The 22,275-nt window shown below is 40.6% G+C and overlaps 2 protein-coding genes across 3 annotated transcripts in view; one reads left to right on the top strand and one right to left on the bottom strand.

Annotated features, from left to right (window-relative positions):
- Window positions 1–2,169: 2,169 nt before the first annotated feature.
- LOC116333647 (biotinidase-like) lies at window positions 2,170–20,029 on the top strand. Its single transcript, XM_039605300.1, is given in 10 exon segments — window positions 2,170–2,588; window positions 2,986–3,135; window positions 3,917–4,068; window positions 4,377–4,554; window positions 4,650–4,806; window positions 4,809–5,221; window positions 5,309–5,575; window positions 18,639–18,887; window positions 18,982–19,554; window positions 19,642–20,029. Coding segments are annotated over 10 exon segments (2,649 nt in total). The 5' UTR covers window positions 2,170–2,351; the 3' UTR covers window positions 19,915–20,029.
- Window positions 20,008–22,275, bottom strand: part of LOC116333668 (serine/threonine-protein phosphatase 6 regulatory ankyrin repeat subunit A) — a 19,555-nt gene continuing 17,287 nt past the window's right edge. For both annotated transcript variants that reach the window (XM_031756906.2, XM_031756905.2), the window contains exons 26-29: window positions 22,108–22,190; window positions 21,556–21,638; window positions 21,372–21,463; window positions 20,008–21,283 (exon numbers count right to left, since the gene is read on the bottom strand). In XM_031756906.2, coding sequence (XP_031612766.2) covers window positions 20,985–21,283; window positions 21,372–21,463; window positions 21,556–21,638; window positions 22,108–22,190 — 557 coding nt within the window. In that variant the 3' untranslated portion in view covers window positions 20,008–20,984. The remainder of the gene's footprint in view (window positions 21,284–21,371; window positions 21,464–21,555; window positions 21,639–22,107; window positions 22,191–22,275) is intronic.

Genomic DNA, 22,275 nt, shown 5'->3' with positions numbered 1-22,275 from the left:
ATTTACTGACAGAAACTTGAGCGGGTAAGTCATTGTTTGATTATTTATCTGTAGTTTCACCTTTTACAGTTTCAGTTTTTATTTGTCATATGTAAGTTAGCACAGGGTCAACATTGCAATGAAATGTGTTTGATGAGTAGAAGACAAGTCACTCAGCAGTATAGTACAGTAAAAAAAAATTACAAATATTAAAAGACTAAATATTACATACGTTAACAGACTATATAGATAGATAGATAGATAGATAGATAGATAGATAGATAGATAGATAGATAGATAGATATATTCACACACTTGTATAAATAAGTAAAGGAATCTTAAATAGAAATGTGACCGTTGACATGTACTGGGGGGGGGGGGGCAAATGGGATATTGCACATGGGATAAAGTGGCAGGTGATAGGTTTGTAGCTTGAACCTATTCGCTGGAACGTTGAAGACAATTTAATTACACAGCAAGCAAGACACGAGTAGGCAAGTTCTCTATGTTTTACGTGCACGGGAGAGAACCGAACAAACGCCGTTCCTTCACTTGACCCCAGTTGCTCTCGTCTGCTCTCCCGTATGCATGTGAACAGAATACCCTGTGTGTGTGTGTGTGTGGGTGGGGGGGTCAAAGCATGACCCCATATATGACTTCCCTAAACCTGCTGGCCTGGAAGTCCAGCAGTTCATCTAAACAAAAGGCACTTAGACTACAACAAGTTTATCCTACCATAAAACAATAAGACAAGGTACGACCTCTCCCATGCTCCTAAAATGTGGGTGTGAAAGTCAGAGAGCTCTGGAATGCACACAAAGCCTTTTACAGCCTACTAAAGATCACACATCCTATCACTACACAATTGATTATACACCTCTAAGCATATATGGGTAGATATTTCTAAGCATAAATGACAATCACAATACAAAACCTAACAGCAGGAGTCAGCAGCAATGCAAACTGAGCAGTACAAGGATTTTGGAGTAGCAGTTAGTACAGTATTGCATGGAGTAAGGGTTTTTATGTTTAAATGAAGTGACCAGTGCAGAGAGCAGTATGTACTTGTGAAACTGTAGGACAGCTTCTGTGGGCATCCTGTGAAGTGTGTTGTGTGGTGTGTTGTGTTGTGTTGTGTTTTGTGTGTGTGTGTGTGTGTGTTCAAGTGTTCAAGTGTTGTAGTTCAGGTGCCGAACGGCTTGATAAAAAAAAAAAAAAAAAAAAAAAAAAAAAGAAAGCTGGGTTTTTTTTTTGGAGTCTTGTAGTCCGAGCAGACAGACTCCTGTAACGTCTGCCAGATGGTAACAAGGAGAACAGCTGACGTGGGTGGCTGTGGTCCTTGATGACGCTGTGTGCGTTCCGGAGGCACCGTTGAAGAGAAATGTCCTGAATGGTAGGAAGCCTCATGCCAGTTATGTGGTCTGCTGCTTTCACCACCCTCTGTAATGATTTACGGCTGCTGGCAGAGCATTCCGTACCAAACTGTCATTTTTGTGCTACAATAAATTACCTGATATTAAATGAGTCTGATAATAAAATGAGTAATAAGATGTTTTAATTTAAGAACTAAGAAGAAGAATTATCATAAGTTTGGTCTAAACTTTAACATAACTGCTCCTTTCACTGGCTGAATTTATCGGTTATATCCTAACGTTTCCGCTGTGATAGTTTCAAAATAAAAGCTGCATGTTTATGTCTTTTTTTCTAATGAAATCATGTTTTGTAAAATAAAATTTTTTAAAAAAACTGGACTCAAATAAACATATATCTGTTGTGGTAAATATTCAATAGTCCAAATGAATTCAGTTAAAATGTAAATGTTTATTATTATTATTTTAGCCACACTTTAAATTTATAAAAGGAAACCCCCCCGCAAAAGAAAGTTACAATTTTTACATATAAACAAACCGATCTAAGCATACATTTCAAACATTTCCATATTCTAAAAGTAAACGATTAATATATGTAATATTTATTATTATTGGATGGTTACTTGGTTATTTAAACCGCTATAGTTATCTATTTCATAGATGAACTTTTCTTTTTCGGTACTAAAAATTTTGTTATTTAATATCATTGATATTTTAATTGTACTTTAGTCTTAAAGTTACATGTTACATAAATGTTTAATATTTCTTTAACGTTTTTCTGTCCGGTTACATGCCAATAAAGTTATTTGAAAAAAAAAAAGGGAAAAAAAAGAGGTTACGAGATAAACCGCAGCTTAACAGGGGCTGTTTGTGGGGAAATAACACTGCTTGGCACGAGGAGCTTCTTATCACTTTTTAACTACAAAATTATCATCTGAGTCATCATGCCTCGTGGAGGACTTCTGACCGCTTATTTATGGTCTGTGTTAGCACATAGGTGTCATGCCTGACGGTGGAGAAACGATGTTGTTCGTTATAGCTGTTGTCAGTGTTTATTTGGCGTCTGTTGTCGGTGTAACTGACTCCACTCCAGACTCGTCGTATGTTGCCGCTGTTTATGAGCACAAAGTAATCCTGAACCCGCACCCGCGCGTGCCCGTGTCCCGCCACGATGCTCTGCAGCACATGCAGAAAAACCTGGATATCTACGAGGAGCAGGCAGCCCGGGCAGCCCAGCAGGTATGCACACATTTAAAACAGTATTACTCATTGACCTTTACATAATTCTGTTGGCATGTCCTTCAAATTAACGAACGAATTAAATTAAGTCGACTGCAGAAGAAAGTGAAGACGAACAGTATTCAGAAGCCTTACAGTGCCAACCTCTTTTAACCTTGTCACATTTTTCCGTTTTTTTTTTAAACTGTCAAACTGTGCTCTGTCATAGTCAATTTTTAACAGACTTTTTATAAAAGCTATCCACCCTTTAGTACCACTTAAAACAAGAAATTCTTTATATTGTATCAGCATTATGTCTCTAAATAAACAACCACTGATTCTTCCCCTGTATAAAGGTGTTTACTTTCACTGCAACAGATTACTGAATCTTCCTCTCTCTCACTGTCGTCTCTCTCAGGGTGCCCAGATCCTGGTGTTTCCAGAAGATGGTATTCATGGATTTAACTTCACTCGATTATCCATCACTAGCTACCTGGAAACCATTCCTGACCCTCAGGAGGAGAGCTGGAATCCATGCATGAAGCCAGAAAGACACAACAACACTGAGGTTCACAGTCATATATTTCGATCTTGGTGATGGCAAGCACCACAGGCTCACTGCTGTGATGGTTTTTTTTCTTGATCAGCACCATGGACTACTGAGTCAATGTTTGTAGTGGTAAAAGCTAAAGAAAACATCCATCGATCCATTCTTTTCCACTTATCCTTTTCAGGGTCACAGGGGGGCTGGAGCCTATCCCAGCTGTCTTAGGGCGAGAGGCAGGGACAGGTTGCCAGTCTGTCACAGGGCTAACACATAGACACAGACAACCATTCGCACTCACACCTATGGGCAATTTTGGGTTTCCAATTAACCCAACCCCACGAACTGCATGTCGCTGGACTGTGCGAGGAAACTGCAGTACCCAGAGAAAACCCACGCAAACACGGGGAAAACATGCAAACTCCACACAGAAAGACCCCGGCCTGATGGTGGAACTCAGGACTTTTTTTGAGGCAACAGTGCTAACCACCATGCCACCGTGCTGCCCTAAAAAAAAAAAACGTATACAGGAAAAGTAAAGTTAGACTTAAGTTCACAAGATAGACTGCTGACTTAAACATATAGTGGAACTAATAATTTGTCCACTTTACTGTAATACTCTGAATATAAGAATCCAGTTTAAAGTATAGGAAGAGCACCTTTGATAGTCTTTGACTGGGCACTCTTATCTTCAGGGCCCCAGGGGAGCTGGCCCATCTACTCTGTTGGATGTAACATGCCCTACTCTCACAACATGTCACTGTGTCTGAATCTCATCATATTTGATTATGTTTGTTACTCAAAGGTTCTCCAGAGATTGAGCTGTATGGCTCGTCGTAACAACCTCTACCTGGTGGCCAACATGCCCGACCTGCAACCCTGTCCCCTGAAGACCAGCCCCACCTCCACCTGTCCTCCTGATGGGCGCTGGCAGTTCAACACAAATGTGGCTTTCAGGTACATGTTAACCCTTAGAATGAAAATAAAGGGCGCGGACAAATAAACAGTTCTTTTCTATGGCCTCCTCTCCACAGATGGAGTGCATGTGTTTGTGCCTAAAAAAAGACCAGTTCTCCACAATTCCCACAAAAATGATTGACCCTAGTGCCAAAAGCACCAAACATTTCCTGGAGTCAAAGTTAACACTTCTTGTTTCAATAGCTACAAAAGAAACTACTACAAGAACTACCAAGTATAGTAATTATTACAACTCTACTGAATACAATTTGCACTGTCATTTGTTTAAAATGTCTTCTTTCATACAGGTCAGATGGCCTTCTGGTGGCACGCTACCACAAACACAACCTATACTTTGAGGCCTCCTGTGACACACCTCCAGAACCTGAAATCATAACATTTGACACTCCTTTTGCTGGGAAGTTTGGCCTCTTCATCTGCTTCGACATCCTGTTTCATGATCCTACAGTGCTCCTAGTGCAGAGGGTATAAAATATAATCACATACGCACTCAGAGTATATACCTAACATTTGAAAATCTTCTCTGAAATTCAACATTTCTTCTTTATGCCTTTTTTTAGGGTGTGCGTCAGTTGATCTTTCCAACAGCCTGGATGAACCAGCTCCCCCTGCTGGATTCAATCCAGTTTCAGCAGGCATTCAGTCTGGGTGCCAACGTCACCCTACTAGCTGTCAACATTCGTAATGACAGGCTCATCATGACAGGAAGTGGCATCTACACCCTTTTTCTGCCACCTACCACCACGCCAGGAAAGGAGACCCAGAGGAGGGCAGGCTGCTGGTGGCCAGAGTGCCAGTTTTGGAGCCACTTGAGGTAAAACAAAGTGCAGCCAAAGAGGTGGAGGCTGGTGGTGGGGAGTCAACAATATCAGTGGCTACAGACTCTGGATACTGCTACCAAGATAGCTGTGATGACCCTCCTCCTCCCTCCTACCCCACCTTCATCTCCTCTATGATGTATGACACATTTACATTTGTCCTCTTAAATGAGACACAAGGCGACGTTAAAGTGTGCAACGGCACTTTCTGCTGCCGCCTGCAGTACAGGTGGTTACTGCAAGACCATAAAGAGCTCTATGCTTTCGGCGCATTTGCAGGAACACACACCGTCAACGGACGTTACGCACTGCAGGCAAGAATCACATGAATATGAATATTTCTAAAAAGGTTAAAACTGACAACTCACTACTTTTATTTGCCACATGTTAAATATCTACAGGTTTGTGCCGTAGTCCGTTGTGCAGGGTTGGATCGGAGCTCTTGTGGACAGGAAGTGGAAGAAGCAGAGTCTAAAATGGACTTCCTGTTGGAGGGGAACTTTGACACCAAATACGTGTACCCATCCATTCTGACAAGCCGAATGTTCCTGGAGCAGCCAGAGAGTCTGGAGAAAGCTGCAGACGGGAGACTGACCATGAAACATTCAAACACGAAGGGTGGCCTGGTCACTGCCTGCCTGTATGGACGAATGTACCACCTGGACAATGAATAAAGTTTGGAGGGATCAGGAAAATAAAGTTCAGTGTTATGGTTAAGAGCTGCTCCAACCTTTAGCTGTTACACATTTGTTTTATCTCTTATAAAATAAACCAAAACAAATGTCTTTATTCATCTGTTACTTAATCTTTACAGTACAAACATTGCACCAAGTAGCATTCATCCTCTCTTTGAATGTTGCATATTCCTCAAAAGGCAATATTTAATAGTTTTCATTTCACAAACAAATCCACACAGCGTCAGCCACCACCTCTTGTCTCCTGTACATAAAACAGACATTAAGAAGTTACACATCTGCAGTGGTGGGAATGAACAAAACACAACACTTCTGTACTCCTCGACATAAATATAATTTGCAGGAATCTTTAACAGTTAAAAAAAAATAACCTATATGAAGTTAATAGTTGGAGCCACCTGCTGGATGCATAATGCAACGAGGGAAAAATAACACATTTTCTGTTAAGGTTTTTATTCCCACATCTATTATTATTATTATATGTTTATTTTAGCATGAAGTTAACTTAGTTTTGCACAAGAATAGTCAATATAAATTTCAATTCAATTCAGTAAAACTTTATTTATCCTGAAGGTTGACTCCGAAGGAAATTGGGTAATGTCCTTTCTTTCTTTGATTCTGCAATATCTAAACAAACATGAAAGCGTGAAGGTCAAACATCTTTTAACTTTTATTAGATAAAAGAGAAAGGCCTATTTCAGTCGGGTAGAGAGCAACTGAAAAGAGGAATTGCAACCAAGGTGAACCCAGAGCAGAGTAGCAGTTAAAGTATTATATCTTTACAATAAAATATACAGTAAAAGTCCTAAAATACCTAAAGGAACTGTCAGCCAAACAGTACTTTATCAAAAGCCCAAAGTCAGAACAGTCTCAACAGCATAACAAGAATATACCCAGTCTCCTCAGGCTTCAGTAGCCTCTTTGACTGTCTCTTGCAACTATTCTGGATCTAAACCCTCTGGATGAGCTACTGGCACACCAGACGGGTCAGATCCACAATAGTCTAGACAAAACTCCATAGTTTGTGATTTCCAGGTTAATTTTGCAATTCCATCTGTTTCCTAGTTATTATCCTGCTCTCCTGTGTGTCCTGCTCCATTGGGTCACTCTCTTCTATGAACAGGACCAGCTCTGTCTTAATTTAGTGCATCTTCTTTTCATTTTTGTAGAAACTAATCATTTTTGCCTTTTTTTCCCTGTCCTTCAAAACACCACACCAGCTAACAGTGACTAATCAGCAGACTTAACATGCAAAATACCAAACTCACATAAAATGATTTTGGTCAAATACTTTAATATCTTTGGAATCATCTACCTGATTTTTTTTTTTTAAAGAACATTATGCATTTTGCATACAAGAAGCTGTGAATCAAGTATTTGTCACCTACCTACAACCTTCTACCTCCAACTTGAGCTACACTCCTGAGTCTGTATTCAGAGCCAGAGTACCTGAAGGACCTATGTCAAGTTGTTTTCGAGATAATTGAGTTTTATAATAAACCCTCAAAACAGGATTTTAGAAAATCCCCACCTTCGTCACTTTAAATGTTGTTTGGGGGGGCTAATGATAGTAGTGTACGGTCTTTGAATTTAGCATAAATTTCATTAATAAGAACATCTTTTACGTTTTTTAGGAACTGAATGATAAAGGGATGAATTTGTTGAATGGCAATAATCCAATAGACCAATTTTGCAGCACATCTTAAATTGTAATCTCCATGTGCTGTTGCTGTAATCTACGGCAGGACCAGCATGCACATGCTACATCTGGGAGCAGCCACTGTTAATATTACTGGGCTTTTCCCACATTAACATTGGAAAATTTAATCTGTGATAAAGGTCTGTAGGTGAGAACATCATAATGAGAGCTGTGCACTTGGTTAAATATCCTTTCTTTGTAGACAATTGTTTACTAAGTTATTCTATTGAATGAGCCCTTACAGTTCACATTTACATGCATTTTGACAGTCTAAAGAGTAGGGATGGGTATCGTTTAGGTTTTATCCGATACCAGTACCAAACCGGTACTTTTGAAACTGTGCCGGTGCTTAAACGGTGCTCAAACCGGTGCTTAAAGAATGGAGAACACAAAATTGGTCCAAAAACCTCTCATGTATATACAGTTAAGCCCATAATTATTCATACCCCTGGCAAATTTTGACTTAAAGTTACTTTTATTCAACTAGCAAGTTATTTTTTAACTGGAAATGACACAGGCGTCTGACAAAAGATAATAAGATGATGTACAAGAGGCATCATTGTGGAAAAAAATATTTCTCAGCTTTTATTTACATTTGAGCAAAAAGTATCATGTCCAGAATTATTCATACCCTTCACAAACTGTCACAGTCTGTGGGAAAATCCAAAGTTCCATCCATTCCAAATAGTCAAAGCTGTTCTAAAGCATCCTAATTACCCTGATTAATTGGAAATAGCTGTTTTAATCAACTCAACAGGTGAAAACAGCAGCTCTCTGCAGGTGGTCTGTGGACATTCATGGCTAAGACAAAGGAACTCAGTGAGGACCTGCAGCTGTGCATTCTGGCTGCTCACAAGTGAGGAATGGGCTACAAGGCCATATCCAAATGTTTTCAAGTTCCAGTGGCTACAGTGCAAAGTATTATTAAAAAATACAAGATGTTCCGCACTGTGGAAAATCTCAGAGGACGTTGTCGGAAGCCAAAAGTGAAACCTGTGCTGGCCAGGAGAATAGTGAGAGAGGTGAAAAAGAATCAAGGATCACCACCAAGGTCATTCTGGTGAATCTGGGCTCTGCTGGTGGCAATGTCTCAAGGCAGACAGTCCAACGGACACTGTTGGGTTCCACGGATGCAGACCAAGGAAAACGCCACTTCTCCAGGCACTTCTAAGGCATGCAAAAGCTCATTTGGCCTTTGCAAATGCTCATCTGGACAAAGAAGAAGGTTTCTGGTCTTCAGTGTTATGGTCAGATGAAACAAAAATTGAATTATTTGGTCACAATGATTTCGCCTTCATTTGGCATAAAAATGGAGAAGCCTTCAACCCAAAGAACACCATCCCCACTGTCAAACATGGTGGTGGGAACCTAATGCTTTGGGGTGTTTTTTAGCCAATGGACCATGGAAACTAATCACAGTAAACAGCACCATGAAAAAGAGCAATACATGAAGATTCTCAACAACAACATCAGGCAGTCTGCAGAAAAACTTGGCCTTGGGAACCAGTGGACATTTTAGCACGACAATGACCCAAAACATACAGCAAACGTGGTGAAGAAATGGTTAGCAGACAACAACATTAACGTTTTGCAGTGGCCTAGCCAGAGTCCTGACTTGAATCAATTGAGAATCTGTGGAGGAGCTAAAGATCAGGGTGATGGCAAGAAGACCCTCCAACCTGAAAGATTTGGAGCTCATTGCTAAAGATGAATGGGCAAAATGCCTGTGGAGACATGCAAAAAGCTGGTCTGCAATTATAGGAAGCGTTTGATTGCTGTAATAGCCAATAAAGGCTTTTTTCTATTGATTATTGAGAAGGGTATGAATAATTCTGGACATGATACTTTTTGCTAAAATATAAATAAAACCTGAGAAATATTTTTTTCCACAATGATGCCTCTTGTACATCGTCTTATTATCTTTTGGGAGACACCTGTGTCGTTTCTGCTCAAAAAAGAACTTGCTTGTTGAACAAAAGTAACTTTAAGTCAAAATTCGGCAGGGGTATGAATAATTATGGGCTTAACTGTATATATATATGTATATGTGTGTGTGTGTGTGTGTGTGTGTATGTATGTATATGTATATATATATATATGCAGAAACCCAAGAAAGAGGAGGAAGGCGAGGAACCATCATGGAAGGACAGGCCCCTGCACGGTATGTACCACCGGCAGATAGAGGAGGTGGCTGATATCCAGAAATCCTACCAGTGGCTGGACAAAGCTGGACTGAAAGACAGCACAGAGGCACTAATCATGGCAGCACAAGAACAAGCTCTGAGTACAAGATCCATAGAGGCTGGGGTCTATCACACCAGGCAAGACCCCAGGTGCAGGCTGTGTAAAGATGCCCCAGAGACAGTCCAGCACATAACAGCAGGGTGCAAGATGCTAGCAGGCAAGGCATACATGGAACGCCATAACCAAGTGGCCGGTATAGTGTACAGGAACATCTGTGCTGAGTATAACCTGGAAGTCCCAAGGTCAAAATGGGAGATGCCCCCAAGGGTGATGGAGAATGACCGAGCTAAGATCCTGTGGGACTTCCAGATGCAGACGGACAAAATGGTGGTGGCTAACCAACCGGACATAGTGGTGGTAGACAAACAGAAGAAGACGGCTGTAGTGATCGATGTAGCGGTTCGAATGACAGCAATATCAGGAAGAAGGAACACGAAGCTGGAGAAATACCAAGGGCTCAGAGAAGAGCTCGAGAGGATGTGGAGGGTGAAGGTAACGGTGGTCCCCGTGGTAATCGGAGCACTAGGTGCGGTGACTCCCAAGCTAGGCGAGTGGCTCCAGCAGATCCCGGGAACAACATCGGAGATCTCTGTCCAGAAGAGCGCAGTCCTGGGAACAGCTAAGATACTGCGCAGGACCCTCAAGCTCCCAGGCCTCTGGTAGAGGACCCGAGCTTGAAGGATAAACCGCCCGCAGGGGCGTGCTGGGTGTTTTTTTTTATATATGTATACACACACACACACACACACACACACACACATATAGTCATTTGGTGGTAGTGAGTTGAGTGCTCTGACTGCTTGTGGGAGGAAGCTCTTGCAGTGTCTGGCCGTTACGGTTTTGATGCTGTGAAACCATCTGCCAGATGAACAGTGCATGTGAGGGGTGGAAAGTGTCCTTCACACGTCGGATGATGTGTTTGTCGTAGAGTTGGGAGATGGGCAGGAGAGGGCCTCCAATGATCCTCTCTGCTGTCCTCACTATCCGCTGCTGACCTCTGAAGAAAATGAAGACAATCAAAATTCAAAAGCCTCAACAGTAGAGAACACTTTGGCCTTTTCACATTTACAGTCTCTGATGCCCGTAACATTAATAAAAAATAAATAAAGTTCTTTAGTTAAAAGAACTTTTTAACTAAAGGTTATTAGCTCGTGGAATTTACAGATGAAAACATGAATATATTTAATGTAGAGGGTCAATATGCATAAATAATTAAATATTTAAGTAATGAATGAAAGGTCTCATTAACTAATGTATTCTTTATAGTTAGTTTCATCATTTACAGTTAATAGTAGAATATTATTTAGTCAATTTAAAAAAAACAAAAACAAAAAAAACCATACCTATTCAATTGTTTCACTATTTCAGTAGTTATTTCATGGTGCCTGTGCCATAGCACCTCACCCATCAAACACAGCCTACTTAGCAGGTACACAAAGTTCACAGTGAGACAGCAGCTTGGCTGTTTACTGCCTTTTCACCCTAATGTTAACAAAGAAAATAGTATATAACAGAGACAGAATGGGTGTTTTCTTATTTTTATTTAGCAGACTGATTAAAATAGAGAGAAAAGAGTTGGATAACTATTTTTAAAAACTGATAATATGATCATTTCTGATGCAGTTTGATATCTCGATATAGGATATCCACAAACTGCACCAACATGCTGCTCCAGATGACAATGCTATCACTTTCCTCATTGTAATAAAATATTGTTTTAATAGTTAGTTTAAACTGAACGTGCACTAGTAAACAAGATTTAGAAATTATTCCATTCAAAAGACTTTAATAGTAAATATCATTTCAGTGAGAAATCTCATAGACACTGAAATTACAATGTGAATAACATTAGTAAGAAACTGTTCAAACAACAAATGTCCTGCAAAAGCTAAACTGTTCCTGAAAGTTAACTATTATTATCTTTCAGAAACAAGCTACAGTTTGTAAGCTTTGTTTCCCTATCCTTTAAAACATACATACCTATTACTGCCAGCCAAACTATCAATATTGTGAGAGGAGGAAAATAATACAGGGCTCACAAACCAGAAGGAATAACCTAAAACTGCATGTATTTCAGGCATTGGGTCTAAAATACAAAATCCTCGATTTTAGAAGCTAAGCGAAATAAATATCCATGATGAAAGGGAACTAAATATCTTGAAAGGCAGGGAGAACACAAGAAGAGGGCAGGACCACAGACTATTAATGCAAACTGACACACTTGGACTAAGCAGGAAATGGGAAACAGGTTTGGAACAAGGAACCCCTGAAGACAATTAAGAAAGCAAAACAAAGGAACCTTGAAAAGCATATAGAACATTTTTCAATATTTGCATTTGCAAATATGTTTGTAAATATCCTCTTTGTGCCAAATTTGATGAATAAATATTAAGCACCTGTTCACCTGACATATTCGGCAACTATTTAAGTTTAGCCATTTAAAGAGAACATGTGCAGTATAGGTTGGGTTTAAACTTTTAATTTGGGCAATTTAAATTGTATCATTATTATTAGTAGTAGTAGTAGTAGTAGTAATAGTAGTAGTAGTAGTAGTAACATTATAATTATAATAATAATTATTATTATTATATTTACTGATAACTGTACACACTATACCAAAAGGACAGCATACTGTTTTGTCCTACGTGGTGCATTGTTCATTAGTCTACACACCAAATGGCAACTCCTTGGTAAATAAATAAATAAAATAAAAATGATGAAATAAAATGATGCGACCAAGACAAAACCTGTGGTATTTTGTAAATATGACAAACGCGAATTCACTGTGTATAACTTTATTAGCAGTGTCCTCCAACAACATTGAGAGTAACGTCCTCCTCTCTGCCCTTTTATGCTCTCTGGTCGCTATGGTAACGCGTAAATATTTCTTTAAAAATAAGACACACAACTACTACACGGAAGAAGACCCAGGGAAACCGAGTTAACGACAAAAGTAAAAAGAAACCCTGAAAACCATAAATTTTACGCTGAGCCTCAACTCTCGTGGTGCGGTACCAAACGACGCACGGGCCGGTACCGGTTGGGGACCGCTGATTTACACAGTATATTCAAGGTTACGTTACGTCAGTCCCACCAATCACGAGTTGCAAAGCGAGAAATTCATTTGACACTCACCGCGTTGTCCAATTAAAACTCTGACTTGTGTTTGGTGGTTGTAGAAATCTTTTTATGAGCTTTTAGCTGAGATTGAGAAGTCTGAGTGCACCACACATGCCTGTCTATATTTACACAGCAGACCTGGTATTACAGCCGGTAAAACCGTGCGCAGTTGCCCCCGCCCGGTATCGCGGGCCTTGCCCTAGGTTAGCTACCTGACGCCATCTTGATAGCCGCGCTATCAAATGCTAAGACTAGCTAAAAGTCCATGGTGCATAATATACACATGTGCTACATTTCATACCCCCCAAAACGCTTACCTGTATGTCCTTAATCCTTCAGCGCATCCATTAGGCTGCTCCGAACACGAGGACATTTAATGTTCAAACATGTCTTGCTTTGCATACTAATAATCAAGGAACTGACCTCACTGTTCATTCACTGGGCTGGTTTCAGTTATTGTGCAAGTGTACCGTTTATAAGGTTGGGGGAAACCTGCAGTCAGCTGAGACTGAAGTCCCTTGGATGAGTGACGAAACGTTTCTATCACTGAAAACAGAATCAACCTTTTGGAAAGGTTTAAACCAATGACTGTTGGTTTAAACACTTACAGCGGACGGCCTTTAGGCACCGCCCAGGCAAAATGTCATGTGACCTTTTCTTTATGACATCATCACTCCTTGGTTTAGAGTGATGATGTCATAAAGTCAAATTTAGAATCTTATTTAAGATCCTTTGAAGTTTTTCCTTAAATAGGACCGAGAAGCAGCAATTTTTACTCAGTGTTTTCACAGCATTCAAACGTTCACCAGAGAAACATTTGAAAACCTGTTCAAAGTCACTGTAGTGTATACAGCCATGAATCCACAAAAACGACAAAACGCATCCCTGTCCTCTCTTCGCTCTGTCAATCAAATAAAAAAAGTTGTAAAAATCCCAAAAAGAATAAAGAATAAAAGAAGAATCTTAAACATCCGAAGGGCATTAGAGAAAAGGAGGAAGGAAAAATACGATCTACAAAACAAACTTAAACGAGCTGAAGAAGAGATACTTCGACTACAGGAGAAGTGCATAGAAATGGAAGCACAAATTAAACGCCAGCCTGACATAGAGATCATTAATGAAGGCTGGGGAATCAGGTTTGATGAAGCCCGAAATGAGATTTATTCCCTGAGAAAAAACGACAAGGAACAGATCTTACTTTTACAACAACTGTCCGATCAGTTTGATGCAGATAGTGCTACTATAGACGAGTTAAAAGAAAAGCTCGAACACAAAGACAAAATTAATGAGGAGCTCCAAGAAAACCTCTACAAAGTGCTGGAAAAAAATAGAGAAATCCTTCAACAGAAGGAAGAACAAGACATAAAGCAAAGAGACATGCAGTGCAAACTCAAAGACAATGAGGAAAAATCCAGAGAGTCCACAATGGCTGAATTTCAGACTGTAGTCTCTGTCCTCATTACTCCAGAGAATATCTTACCTGCTGTCAGCGAGTGTTTCAATCGGTTCTCCCGAGTACAATGGGGGATGATTGAACATGGAGTCTGGGACCCTGATCTCCAAGCAGCACTGGCTGACATGATAACTGAAATAATTCAGACAGTTTCTACTGGCATCCTGAACTCGGCACTTCCCGTATTTCAGAAGTTTATGACACATGGGTCCCAAACAGATATTAACCTACCTGTGGTAAAAATAGCTCCGTCGCTGGGACACTCTCTCTCAATGAGCATTGCCATCTCTCTTAACATCCCCCATGACAAGTATGAGTCCATTAAGACGCTGACAAAACTGATTGAAATGGAGATTTCAGAAAAGGTCAACTCGGCTGTGACTCTACTTTTAAACAACCCGGATTTACGGTCAGATCCCGCTGTTTATGTCAGCGGAAAAATTACATGCATAAAAAACCTTCGACGCATGGTCTCTCATGCAGCCTCGTATCTGAAGAGATGTGCAGGTAAGCTAAGCTGCCTGTGCATGCGAAAGGTCCCTAGTCCCTCTGATTCAAGTGCAGAGAGTACTAAATCAAAGATCCGTGAGAGGGTGACACTTGATGAGGTCAGCATTGCTCTCACCAAATGGAGCACAGATGCAGCAATCACTGAGGACAAAATGGAAAGTCTAACCAAAGTGATCGCAGCCGATGCTGTCAATAAAATACTTGACAATCTGAAGTGCACAGATGCTGTGGCTGCTGAAAGTCTGCAGCCTCCCAGCACGCCAGCAGAAATAGCTGCAGCTGATATTGTAAACACAGTAATTGATAATCTGCAGTCTTCTGATGGTGAAGATGTCACATCTAGTAACAAATGTGGCTCATGCAAACCTTTTAATGTGCAGATAATTATCCAGAAGGTGAAAAACTTTTTTGCCTCATGCATCCCACCCCTAAAAACCAATGAACAAAAGCTGCACAAAGACCACTTCTGCAGCTTTGCCAAAAAGCAGTTTTATAAAATGATAAGAGAGATAAAACACCTGGTGAAGAAAAACAAAAGGTTCTTCATCTGTCTCCAAGATCCGGTCAAGTCACCTGATAATCAGAGAACAGATTCTATGGACAGCTACAGTTCTTTCTGTAGCTATGTAAACACACCAACTATGCATACCAGGTTTAAAAGTTCTTCCTCAGTTGATTTTACCACTTTCAACCCTTATCTTGATCAACTGTTTAATAAATTAAAACGGACAAAACACGTTAACCTTATCCAGAAACCCATGGAAAACGTAAATGCATTTGTTGAAGTTGAGACGTTTTGCAGGGAGTTGACAGATAAAATTTATGACCATCTCCAGTCAACTCAAAGATATTCACTCCCTGTGATGCTACTGGGAAGAAGTCTTTCAGACTCTGTGATTTCTAGGTCTCCAGAGCCAACAGGTGAGTTACCCTTTTCGCCCGAAGTCCTCTATGTAATTGTAGAAGACTCAGTGCAAAAGTTTTTGCAAAACATTCTTCTGTGGTTAGAGAATGATGCTTTGGATGAAACTGTCCAAAGTGACAAAGTTTCTGGTGCCGTGGAAGACATCCAGGATGTGATTTTACGAGCACTAACCCCAACAGAGCAAAGAGAACGCGACAGACTGTCTGAACCAGAGTCAAGTCCAGTTTCTCCTCACAAAAATCAACCCATCTCCTGTGTGAGTGTAATAGAGCAGGACCTACCTCCAGAAAAAAGCCCTGAGCCTGAGCCAGTCGCTGACACTGGGCCTACAGAAGGTCAAAGTCAGCCATCAATCTCTAAAAACTTACAGGAGGAACCTTCAGAATTTTTTATATCACCTTTTGCTGCTGAGAAAATTGCCAAAGACTTCAGCGCCGTTCTGTTACCGAGTCTCCTCGAGAAATGCAGTTTTGACACAAGAAAGACAGTGAATACAGAAAAAAGAAAGGCCATCACCAGGCGTCTTACACATCTGGTTTTAGATAACGTCAGAAGCTCAGAATATCTGAGTGCTCTTGAAAATAACAAACTTCAGATTGTAAAGAAAATGACTAAAGCCCTTAGAAAGGAGCTTGGCTCTTTAGATCAGTTCGTACATTCTGCTCTTACACCAGATGATTCAACATTTGCTCAGCTTTTTCTGGCTCATCTGGAAATCATTATTGAGGTTGTACTCAATCCCCCAATGAAGTCTAAAATTGCTAGGTTCTTTCGAGCAGTGGGAAAAGCTTTAATGAAGCCGTTCAGCTGCTGCTTTAAGGGCAGCAGTGATGACTAAATGACCATCTTGACTTTTTTCCCCACTAGCATGCTTCTTTAAAGATCTTGAAGCATTTGGCCATCAGAAGTATACTTCATCTTGTCTCCCTATATTTTCTTTTCACCCCCCCAACCGGCCACAGCAGATGGCCGCCCCTTCTTGAGCCGGGTTCTGCTGGAGGTTTCTTCCTATTAAAGGGAGTTTTTCCTCCCCACTGTCGCCAAGTGCTTGCTCAAAGGGGATCTTTTGATTGTTGGGTTTTTTCTTGGTAGGACAGGGGTGGCCAACTCCAGGCCTCAAGAGCCGGTGTCCTGCAGGTTTTAGATGTGTCCTTGATCCATCACAGCTGATGTAAATGGCTACATTACCTCCTCAACATTTCTTGAAGTTCTTCAGAGGCCTGGTAATGAAGTGATCATTTGATTCAGGTGTGTTGACCGAGGGTGTTATCTAAAACCTGCAGGACATCAGCTCTCGAGGCCTGGAGTGGTTTTCACCCTACAGTATAAAGCACCATGAGGAGACTGTTGTTTTGCCGTGATGCTATATAATCTTGAATTTAACTGAATTTTAAAAACATCTATTATAGCATCAAAGTAAAACTAAACGACTAAAGTATACTTCATTCAAATGAATCAAAACCTGACATGAAGAAAATATTATTCAGCATCAAATAAAAATCCAAATCACAAATACATTCTGATTTTCTTGTGTTTTATTGTGTTGTCAAGTATGAAAAAAAGTGTTGCATTTGTGCGCTCTGATCATCAGTACTGGCAGTGGCGGCTATGGTTAGCTAACCCTAACAGCTGGTTGAAAACTTCATTCAAGTAATTGTTTTTTCCTTTAACGTAATTCTATGATGAAAATTCTGAAACTGTTACATAATTTATTCTGTTCATTGCTCATTTGGTGTAAAGATATAACAATTCATTTTAAACCTTGTTTTTCTTGCCTGATGCTAGTCAAAGATTGATGTTAGAGTATATTTCCTGAAAGTCCTAGGAAGAGCAAAGATACTGTGCAGGACACTCAAGCTCCCAGGCCTCTGGTAGAGGACCCGAGCTTGAAGAATTAAAAATAAATAAATAAATAAAAACACCACCCCACCCAGGGGCAAGAGGAGAAGTTTTTTTATTTTTTAAATTAACAATGAAAATTATCCACCGAACTTTTCATTCCTATCAAGATTTTCTTTTGATTGTAGTTTCACTGTAACTCCCCCTCCCTTTAGAAATCTAGCCGCAGACATTTCTTACTCGCTGCATAACCAAATAGATTGTCTTTACCTTTTCAGTTGCACCGAGGGCTGTAAGTAGACTTGTCTGATGCAGGTACCTGTCAGATTTGTTAATCCAGTTGCTGTAAGTTGTCATCTGCAACAGATAAGCCCAGAAGCAAAGGACATTAAATAAACAGTTACAGGCAATGTAACGCTTCATCTTATTGTAGTTCTGTATACAACTATTCATTTAGTTCACTGCTGATAAGAAAGCACAAGAGGCAAACACTGAACATTTGATTTCAACCATAGGCGTTTGCCTATGGTTGAAATCTTTGAAGTCTAAATAGAAGGTAATTTTCAACTACTGTAGACTTGTATTATTGTACTATATATTATTGTATTATAGAGTTGTATTTTAGAGTTATTAGCTACATTTCCTGACATTAAAACCATTCAAGGAACTGAAATTGAAATGGTCACATCTTACAAGTATCTAGGTATCATTATAGATCAGCATTTGTCATTTAAACCCCACATTCAAAGGCTTGTGTCTGAGTTGAAACTAAAACTAAGTTACCTTTTTAGAAATCATGTGTAAAAACCAAAACCAATGCAGCCTTCGTTCTCACAATATCATACAATTGATTATCCCAAAAATCAGAACAGAATTACCAAAAAAGGCTTTTAAATACGCTGCCCCCGTTTCCTAGAATAATCTGCAGAAGGAACTGAAGCTGTCGGAAATGGTTACCTTGGGAGACTTTAAGTCCATCTTTAAGGAACAAGAGAATAACTCTTTTAGTCATCTGTTATTGTATATTTTTCACCTATTTGTACGGAATATTGTGTCGTTTTTTTATTGTTATGTAGTTATGTGATGCATGTGCTTTTGACTTCAAATGAATTAAAAGCCTGTCTTTGTCTTTGGTTAATTAATAGACTGGTGTGGAAAAATGCTGCCACACTGCCCCATCAGCCTGCGCTTTGAGGATTCGGATTGTAAGTATGACTCGGGGGTGTTGATTCATTTAAACTAACAGAATCATCCTGCTGAATTACTACTGAATACAATTTGCACTGTCATTTGTTTAAAGTGTCTTCTTTCATACAGGTCAGATGGCCTTCTGGTGGCACGCTACCACAAACACAACCTATACTTTGAGGCCTCCTGTGACACACCTCCAGAACCTGAAATCATAACATTTGACACTCCTTTTGCTGGGAAGTTTGGCCTCTTCATCTGCTTCGACATCCTGTTTCATGATCCTACAGTGCTCCTAGTGCAGAGGGTATAAAATATAATCACATACGCACTCAGAGTATATACCTAACATTTGAAAATCTTCTCTGAAATTCAACATTTCTTCTTTATGCCTTTTTTAGGGTGTGCGTCAGTTGATCTTTCCAACAGCCTGGATGAACCAGCTCCCCCTGCTGGATTCAATCCAGTTTCAGCAGGCATTCAGTCTGGGTGCCAACGTCACCCTACTAGCTGTCAACATTCGTAATGACAGGCTCATCATGACAGGAAGTGGCATCTACACCCCTTTTTCTGCCACCTACCACCACGCCAGGAAAGGAGACCCAGAGGAGGGCAGGCTGCTGGTGGCCAGAGTGCCAGTTTTGGAGCCACTTGAGGTAAAACAAAGTGCAGCCAAAGAGGTGGAGGCTGGTGGTGGGGAGTCAACAATATCAGTGGCTACAGACTCTGGATACTGCTACCAAGATAGCTGTGATGACCCTCCTCCTCCCTCCTACCCCACCTTCATCTCCTCTATGATGTATGACACATTTACATTTGTCCTCTTAAATGAGACACAAGGCGACATTAAAGTGTGCAACGGCACTTTCTGCTGCCGCCTGCAGTACAGGTGGTTACTGCAAGACCATAAAGAGCTCTATGCTTTCAGCGCATTTGCAGGAACGCACACCGTCAACGGACGTTACGCACTGCAGGCAAGAATCACATGAATATGAATATTTCTAAAAAGGTTAAAACTGACAACTCACTACTTTTATTTGCCACATGTTAAATATCTACAGGTTTGTGCCGTAGTCCGTTGTGCAGGGTTGGATCGGAGCTCTTGTGGACAGGAAGTGGAAGAAGCAGAGTCTAAAATGGACTTCCTGTTGGAGGGGAACTTTGACACCAAATACGTGTACCCATCCATTCTGACAAGCCGAATGTTCCTGGAGCAGCCAGAGAGTCTGGAGAAAGCTGCAGACATGAGAGTGACCATGAAACATTCAAACACGAAGGGTGGCCTGGTCACTGCCTGCCTGTATGGACGAATGTACCACCTGGACAATGAATAAAGTTTGGAGGGATCAGGAAAATAAAGTTCAGTGTTATGGTTAAGAGCTGCTCCAACCTTCAGCTGTTACACATTTGTTTTATCTCTTATAAAATAAACCAAAACAAATGTCTTTATTCATCTGTTACTTAATCTTTACAGTACAAACATTGCATCAAGTAGCATTCATCCTCTCTTTGAATGTTGCATATTCCTCAAAAGGCAATATTTAATAGTTTCTCTCTCACACACACTCACACACACAAACAAATCCACACAGTGACAGCCACCTTCTCTTGTCTCCTGTACACAACACAAACATTAAGAAGTTACAGCATTGCAAGTTATCCATTCCTTGGGCTGCTCATTCAGTTCATCAGTTGTACAGTACATTGGTCTTACATCCACCTGCTGTCACGATCTGCTCTCAACGATTCAATCTCCACCTGGAATAAATACGTAGGTTTCAATATTGACTTTCTCTCCTAGGAATCAAGAAGTCGATCCTAATCATGAATGCAGCATTATAAGTGTCCCAGAGTGACAGTCAGTGGCTGCTGTGAAAGAAATCTGAATAAAATCTCAAGTACAGTAGGGAAAACGCTTCTTCAGCTGGTCCCATAAGATTGTCCCTCAGTTTCTGTATCTTAACAAAGAAAAAAAAAGCAGTCCTCTGAGCTTTTCTTCACCAGATGCTCCATTAGTAAATGTGAATGAAAAATCTTTGAAAAGATTTAAAACCACTCCAGAAAGTATCCCCAAACAGAAAGAGTTCAACGTAAAAATAAAAACACTGCTTTACATTGAAAAGGACGCTGGCCATGTTACTGATCGTACAGTAATGCCGTGGAAAAAAAAGTGTTGGCAACTTATTCTTTATTTTACCAAATTATTACATTAGTGCATCTTTTCCACTGTGTATGCACCTGAAGGAAGCAAGCATGTGGTTCAGACGAGGATTATTTTTAGATTTGAAGAGACTTACCTAAGAATACTCTGCTTGTATTTACTGCCCTGTCAAGCTTTTGTCAGTGATCTATTAAGGCTCCTGAGTGGCTGGCTAACCTGCCAGTATTGAGGTTCCACTAGTCCTCAGTACGTTTCTGAATCTGAGTCATTCATTTCATCATCTCCGGAGACAGAGGACAGCAGGCGTTCTGGCCTGCAGTAGGAGGCGTGGTCAGGCCTCAGTGGGGCTGGAGTATCAAAGGCCACACCTTTGGAAATGTGGTTTGAGATCGGGTGGTGGTTGATGACTGTTTGAGTAAGCGAGAGAGTGGGCAAAGCTGCTATGGTGACCATGGGTGAGGTGGGCATCATTGAGTTGAGGATGAGGGCCAAGCAGTCAGCTACATCCCGATTGGGAGCACAAGCCAAAGCTGGAGTATAACCTGGGAATAAAAGGAGGAAAAGGGTTCATAGTACACATTAGAATTACACCTGAAGAGTATGTGAGAGTACAGTGAGATGAAAGCTGACCATTCTCATCCACAGCTAACACACTGGCTCCTTTCACCAGCAGCTCCTGGACCACCACTGTCAATCCCTTCCTGGCTGCTACATGCAAGGGCCTGCAGGTAGAAGAGTGTTACAGTAAGTTCACAGTGGGTTTTGCAGGTTATCCTGCTGTTTACAGTAGGTGCAACCTTCAGGTTCTACATACGTCTGCAGAGCAGCGTTGGTGCAGTTAATGAGATTCCTGTCGCTGATTTTCTCCAGAATCAACAAGGCACTTGTCTCGTGACCCTGAGAAGAACAGAGAGTACCAAAGTCATCTGCAGTGACCACATGAGATGTGCAACAATCCTGCCTTTGTCAGTATGTTAAAGAGATGACGTTCTGAGCTTCACATAAACGTTAATCTCGCGCAAAGCTTTAAAAGCTCTTTGTGTGACAGTTACGGACCAGTGCGTGTGTGTGTGTGGCAAATATTATTGTTCACAATAATATGACATTCTCCAAATTGTGCCTTTAGTGATGCAAGTGAAACATGTGATGATGTGGTTAAATGTGTCTGCCAGATGTGTCCAAAGTGATACATAAATGTTCCAAGGGCCAGGACCAAAACATACACGTCCCACACACTGCAAAAATATCAAATCTGAATTGTAACTACTTTCAACTTTAAACCTGAGACACTGAGACCACAAGAAAATCGCAACATTTTTAATACTGAATGACTAAAGAACATTTCCTGTCTCTGAATAGCCCTTACCTTGCTGCAAGCCAAATGCAATGCTGTGTTCCTGTCTGCATCTTGCAGTGCCAAGTCTGCCTTAGCACCGCTCACCATCACCTCTGTAACACAACACAACAGTGGAGATAAATACAAGTGAAAGGTTAAGAATTCAGGGACCATTATTTCCACAAGTTTATCCCAGTA

This window comes from Oreochromis aureus, linkage group 22 (assembly GCF_013358895.1).
Source record: "Oreochromis aureus strain Israel breed Guangdong linkage group 22, ZZ_aureus, whole genome shotgun sequence".
Lineage (NCBI taxonomy): Eukaryota > Metazoa > Chordata > Actinopteri > Cichliformes > Cichlidae > Oreochromis > Oreochromis aureus.
The sequence above is the reverse complement of the archived record's forward strand: the minus strand, read 5'-3'. Positions and strand labels throughout refer to the sequence as shown.